At 44.7% G+C, this 6,000-nt stretch overlaps 1 protein-coding gene across 3 annotated transcripts in view; it reads left to right on the top strand.

Annotated features, from left to right (window-relative positions):
- The first annotated feature begins 1,776 nt into the window (after positions 1–1,776).
- Positions 1,777–6,000, top strand: part of RAD50 (RAD50 double strand break repair protein) — a 33,805-nt gene continuing 29,581 nt past the window's right edge. The window contains exons 1-4 of one of the 3 annotated variants that reach the window (XM_081893074.1): positions 1,777–1,803; positions 3,510–3,689; positions 4,597–4,680; positions 5,653–5,804. In XM_081893074.1, the coding sequence (XP_081749200.1) occupies positions 3,561–3,689; positions 4,597–4,680; positions 5,653–5,804 (365 nt within the window). In that variant the 5' untranslated portion in view covers positions 1,777–1,803; positions 3,510–3,560. Of the gene's footprint in view, positions 1,804–2,050; positions 2,305–3,509; positions 3,690–4,596; positions 4,681–5,652; positions 5,805–6,000 lie in introns of those variants that run through there. The other 2 variants (XM_081893072.1, XM_081893073.1) reach the window with 2 other exon arrangements.

The raw sequence follows: 6,000 nt of genomic DNA, 5'->3' as shown, positions 1-6,000 counted from the left end.
CAACTTTTTGTATTTTTGGACACAAGTCTCTATGGATTGCAGTGTCATTGCTTTAGAACATCTGTGGTATGGATACCTTGCATTATTTGCTGGAAAATTGACTATAAAAATCAAACGTTGCATTATTTGCTGGAAAATTGACTAGAAAAATCAAACGTTCAATCTTAAGAGTGTAACAAAAGAAAAATAACTCCATGAGAACATTGCACCCATTCATGTAAAACATCTTATACCACTTTGATTGCCATGGCTTCCTCTAAATAATCATGGGAGCTCTACTTCGCTGAGGGTGTTGGGAGTTGTTTGGAGACCCCTCTCAGAGCTATAATTCCCAACACACTTAGCAGACTACAGTTCCAAGAATTCTTTGGGGGAAGCCATAATTGTTTGTGGTGTAAGAGAGCCTTCCGTGTATGGTGTGAAGATGACACCAGGACTAGCAAAGGAATAGTTTTAAACATTTAAAAAGTTTCTCTGCCAAAACCCTTACAGTCCATTATCCCTGTAGAATTATGAGAGTTGGAGGGTAAGGGTTCTGCATTCAGCAGGACTAGATCACATGCACATTTAGTATTGCAAAAGAACAAAAACAATATAGGCTCAAGTATGCAGATGATACCCAGCTCTACCTCTCTTTTAAATCAGAACCAGTGAGGGCAGTGAAGGTCCTGTGTGAGTGTCTGGAGGCGGTTGGAGGATGGATGGCGGCTAACAGATTGAGGTTGAATCCTGACAAGACAGAAGTACTGTTTCTGGGGGACAGGAGGCGGGCAGGTGTGGAGGATTCCCTGGTCCTGAATGGGGTAACTGTGCCCCTGAAGGACCAGGTGCGCAGCCTGGGAGTCATTTTGGACTCACAGCTGTCCATGGAGGTGCAGGTCAAATCTGTATCCAGGGCAGCTGTTTACCAGCTCCATCTGGTACGTAGGCTGAGACCCTATCTGCCTGTGGACTGTCTCACCAGAGTGGTGCATGCTCTGGTTATCTCCCGCTTGGACTACTGCAATGCACTCTACGTGGGGCTACCTCTGAAGGTGACCCGGAAACTACAACTAATCCAGAATGCGGCAGCTAGACTGGTGACTGGGAGCGGCCGCCGAGACCATATAACACCGGTCTTGAAAGACCTACATTGGCTCCCAGTATGTTTCCGAGCACAATTCAAAGTGTTGGTGCTGACCTTTAAAGCCCTAAACGGCCTCGGTCCAGTACTGTATACCTGAAGGAGCGTCTCCACCCCCATCATTCTGCCCGGACGCTGAGGTCCAGCGCCGAGGGCCTTCTGGCGGTTCCCTCATTGCGAGAAGCAAAGCTACAGGGAACCAGGCAGAGGGCCTTTTCGGTAGTGGCGCCCCCCTGTGGAACGCCGTTCCAGCAGATGTCATAGCGATAAACAACTACCTGACATTCAGAAGACATCTTAAGGCAGCCCTGTTCAGGGAAGTTTTTAACGTGTGATTTTACTGTATTTTTGGTTTTTATGGAAGCCGCCCAGAGTGGCTGGGGAGGCCCAGCCAGATGGGCGGGGTATAAATAATAAATTATTATTATTATTATTACAGAAATGTGAAGCAGAACAGGAGTTGACCGACGATAAAGCTCCTTGCACTGGTCTTCCTGCGCTCCAAGGAGCGTGGCTTAAAAATACAAAACCAGAGGGGAGGGGCAGATGTCAATTTTTGTCTTGACCCGCTTTGTAACTGCGCAAAACCTCCCGATTTTATTTCCTCACTTCCTCCAGGAGAGGGGCGGAGAATTAGCTAAAAGAACCGGAAATTGAGGCCCGCGTCGTCAGGCTGCAACGTAAGTCTCTGGCCGGCGGCACCGGGAAGCGGGTCTCTCCGCGTGCTTTTACCGTGGGCGGGTTTTCTCTCCACAGAGCCAGGGCGGGAGAGCGGCAGGGGGGCCTCGTAAGTCCCCTCTCGCTGCACGAGCTCCCGGCAGCCCCCTTCTCTATACTTTCCTAGCTCTGTGCGGAAGCCGCCACTACCGCCGCCATCTAATATCCCTCCTACGTTGCGGGCGAGAAGGTGGGTGTGGGGTAGAGCAGTTCAGCGGGAAGGAGGAGCCAGCGACGGCGCGCGCCTCTAACCCTTTCCTATCTCTATGTTGGAGATGGGGGCGGAGCCTCCCGCGACGCCGATGACGTCGGCCGGGCGGTGCTTTCTGCCGTTGGCGCGAAAGCCTTGTGGCTTCTGGGACGTGAGGTGAGGGCGGCCTGTTGGGGCGGGAAGCGGAGGCGGCGCTTTCACTTCGCGGAGAACCGTTTTCTTGGGTGGAGACCGAGGCTCGTCCGCCTCTCAGGTGCTTCTGTGAGGGGCTGAGGAGTATCCCAGCAGCCGCGGCGGCTTCTGTCTCTCCCGTGGCCGCGGGGGTCCTTCCTTCTAGCCCCTTAAAGTCCAGTCACTCTCGGAGCGCCCCCTCCCCCACCGCGCTGCAGAGGGTTGGGCTGGATGACCTTTGGGGGTCCCTCCCGGCTTTACGGTTCCGCCTGCCGCTGCAGTTCCCTGGCGCTCCTCCTCCTGAGTTCCTAGAATGAGATTCCTCGAAGCCGTGGCTTCCTCCCCAACGGGGCTGGAGGCCACGCTGCGGCGGATGAGTCACTGGGGGCGGTGAGGAGGCCTCCTCCTCCTCCTCCTTATCTCTTAATAGTGGGTAGATCAGGGGCTCACTTCCCGTAAATCCTGCCAGAAGAGTATCAGAAGCCATCTTCCACCTCCAGTGAGAAAGATAGGACCTGTTTTCACTGACGAGTTTTCCCTGATCGCTCTTCCTGAATTTATTCCTCATGCCTTCTCTCTTCTGCCCCCCCTGCTTCTTTTAAAGAAGGAACAGCATTAAAAAGAGAGTGAAATGATCGTGTGGTGATGGTGGTGTAACCCAGCTTGGGTTGGGCTGTGAACTGAGAGCAGGCCATAACCCACAAATAATAATTAAAAAGTTGTGTTTCAGCATGGGTCAGTGTGTCTGAATGTTCGTGGTTTGAAGCCCTCAGTGAAAGTGGGCAAGGTCAGAGGTCAAAGTGGATGGATCAATGGCAGTGAATGTTATCTACATACAGTAGGCTAGATTCTACACTCCACTCACAAATCCCTCTTCCAGGCAAGCAATAAATATTTTTAGAGTTCAATGACATATTCTATCTAGCCAAGCAAAAACAACAGTGGAGGGCAAGGCTATTGATGTACATCTGAAGGCCCAATAGAGAGGCATGGAGAGCCAAATTTGCCCCCTAGGCCTGCCTGAGGTTTCCTACTCACAAAATCTGATCTATCTGATCTGATCCAATAGATCTGATCTAGTCGGTCTTCTGATCTGGGAATGAAAATTAGCTGAAGGATGATATATCATAACAAAAGCATCGTGTCAGTATTTTAACTACCTATAATGATATAGAAAAGGAATTTGCTCTGCTTTCTTTAATTATTCATTACAATTTATTATTATTGTCTAGGAAGAAAGGTAAATGATGTATTTGATTTATCAGTTAAACTGTTTATTTTTTGCAGGTTTATGAACAATACAAGGTAGTGTTTATAGAAAAGGAATTTTCATTAAAAATGTCCAGGATTGATAAAATGAGCATCCTCGGTGTGAGGAGCTTTGGAGTAGAGGACAAAGACAAGCAAGTGATCACTTTCTTTAATCCTTTAACTATCTTGGTGGGACCAAATGGTGCTGGGAAAACGGTAAGACTCAAGTAGGTTTAATTTCATTTTAGATAAACTGCATTTTTGTACCTTCTGGGTTGGGGTTTGTAATTAGTCAGCTTCAATGCATTCAGTTATAAAAATGTGATTGTCCAGCGAGGATGCAGTTTAGTGAATTGTGCGTGACAATGCAGATCCATTTGCCTAGTCCTCAGTATGGCTGTGCTCCTTTGCTGTCAGATAACCCAGATACCCTGCTGAACTATAATGACTCCTGAATTTGAGCAATATAAGTACTAATCTATGAGCTTTAGTATGTTTAACAATATATGGCATTGCTGTGGAAAATGGCAGTTCTGATAAGCAGGGCATGAGTATTTTCAAGGAACAAAGTTGATATATTTTTTTACTTGTCTGTCTTGTGTGTTTAACAGATTTCCTATTTGTAGTCACTATCTACAAAAAGTCTCAAAGTGACTTCGTAACTCAAAAGTGATGAAATACAACAGTTAAAAACAATTAAAACCTTTAAAACAATGAACTATAAAATGCTAATATAGTAGCATAATAATGACAAGTCCTACCCACCGACTAAAATATGAGCACCACCATAAAAACCAGCTTAGTCATGCAGCTTGCATGAAAGGTCTGTTCATGTCAAAACAATGGCACCTTGAGGAAGGAATTTGCAGAACGGTGCAGTATATAGTGTGTTCTGCATCCCTTTTAATGGAAACTGATATGCAGAGTTCCATGAGACATCCCTGTCCCCTGACATTAACATTGTTCACATGAATAAAATACTCGCATGAGCTGTTAAACACACAAGACATCTGGAGAAAGTAAAGTATGAATTGCCTCTAGATTTATGTCTGTTTCTTATTCCTGGAAACAACAGAGCAGCAAGTATTGGTATCCTGTTGACACTTGTTTCTATTTTAATTAGACTATCATAGAATGTCTCAAGTATATTTGCACTGGGGACTTTCCACCTGGCACCAAAGGAAACTCATTTGTTCATGACCCAAAAGTAAGTGTTGAGGTTGTTAGCTCTATTTCACAACGACCAGTAAGCACCATAACATGTGTACAATAAAAAAGGAAAATTTATTGTTAGTAATAATTGAGCTAACATTTTCTCACTTGTGGAAAAGTGACAAATGGTATATCTCTTATGCATGCCTTGAGATGAAGTGTCACTGGATTATAGAGCCATTTGAGATTATATATCTCTAAGAGTAATTATTCTGTCATGTATTACCTATTTTGTTCTTTGCAAACTCCTTTATTATGAAATGGTATTCTTGTGGCCTACAAACTATTCCCATTAACAGTTACATTTCACCCTGAGAAAACATTGTCCTATTAGCCCCTTGTGAAGGAATAACTTCTTATTTGCCCAGGCCTTGCATTGGTTGTGATGGTGGGTAACAGATGAGGGTGTATGTCTGTCTCTCTTGAATCTTCTGGACCTTTCAGTTCCAGTCACTATAATATTCCTTTGAACCATCTTTCAAGGGTAGCTCTGGTGTGCAGGGATTATGTTGCTACTACTAGAAGTTAACATAGGAAACTGCCCTATAGTGAGTCACGCCATTGGTCCACCTTGCTCAATATTGACTACACTGGCTGGCAGCAACATTTTACTGTAAACTGCTTAGAGCTTTGCTGTGGAGCAGCATAGACACTTAGCAAATAATTACATCAATGTTTAACCAGAATGTTGAATATATGTACAGGAGGGATTTAGCTCTATTGCAATAATATGCATTCAGTTCAGTGAATAGGGATGAAGTATTGATCTGTGTGGTATGGTTTTCCATGGCAAGGGTTAGTCTCATTAATTCAAAGAAGCATGCTTATCCCTTTTGTGTTCAGATCTGTTCCCTTCATTGAAATAGCTGGGGCAGCTTATGTGTGCGCACTAAAGAACAAGGGATGAGGGTCATAGAGTTGGAATTAGGTGAACTTACTTACTAAATTTACTTTCTTGTTGCTGAAGGTCGCCAATGAAACAGATGTCAGAGCTCAAATTCGACTTCAGTTTCGTGATGTTAATGGAGAGCTTGTAGCTGTCCAAAGATCCATGGCATGCACACAGAAAGGAAAGAAAACAGAATTTAAAACTCTTGAAGGAGTCATTACTAGAACAAAGTTAGTGGGTAGACGTAAATATTTTCTGTTGCATATGTTTGTATGTGTTTGCCTGTTCATCTTTTCTAATATATCAGAACAAAATATTGAGCCTTTCAATTATTTATTAAATACATTGGTTGTGGTCCTTCATGATTTCTCTGCAGTTATGTCACTTAAATGGAGACAATGACAATTGGTAGCTCTGCATTCTGTT

The sequence above is a fragment of the Podarcis melisellensis genome (assembly GCF_964234715.1).
Source record: "Podarcis melisellensis genome assembly, chromosome: 2".
In the NCBI taxonomy this organism is placed as follows: domain Eukaryota; kingdom Metazoa; phylum Chordata; class Lepidosauria; order Squamata; family Lacertidae; genus Podarcis; species Podarcis melisellensis.
Note: the sequence above shows the minus strand (reverse complement) of the source record. Positions and strands in the feature narration are given on the sequence as shown.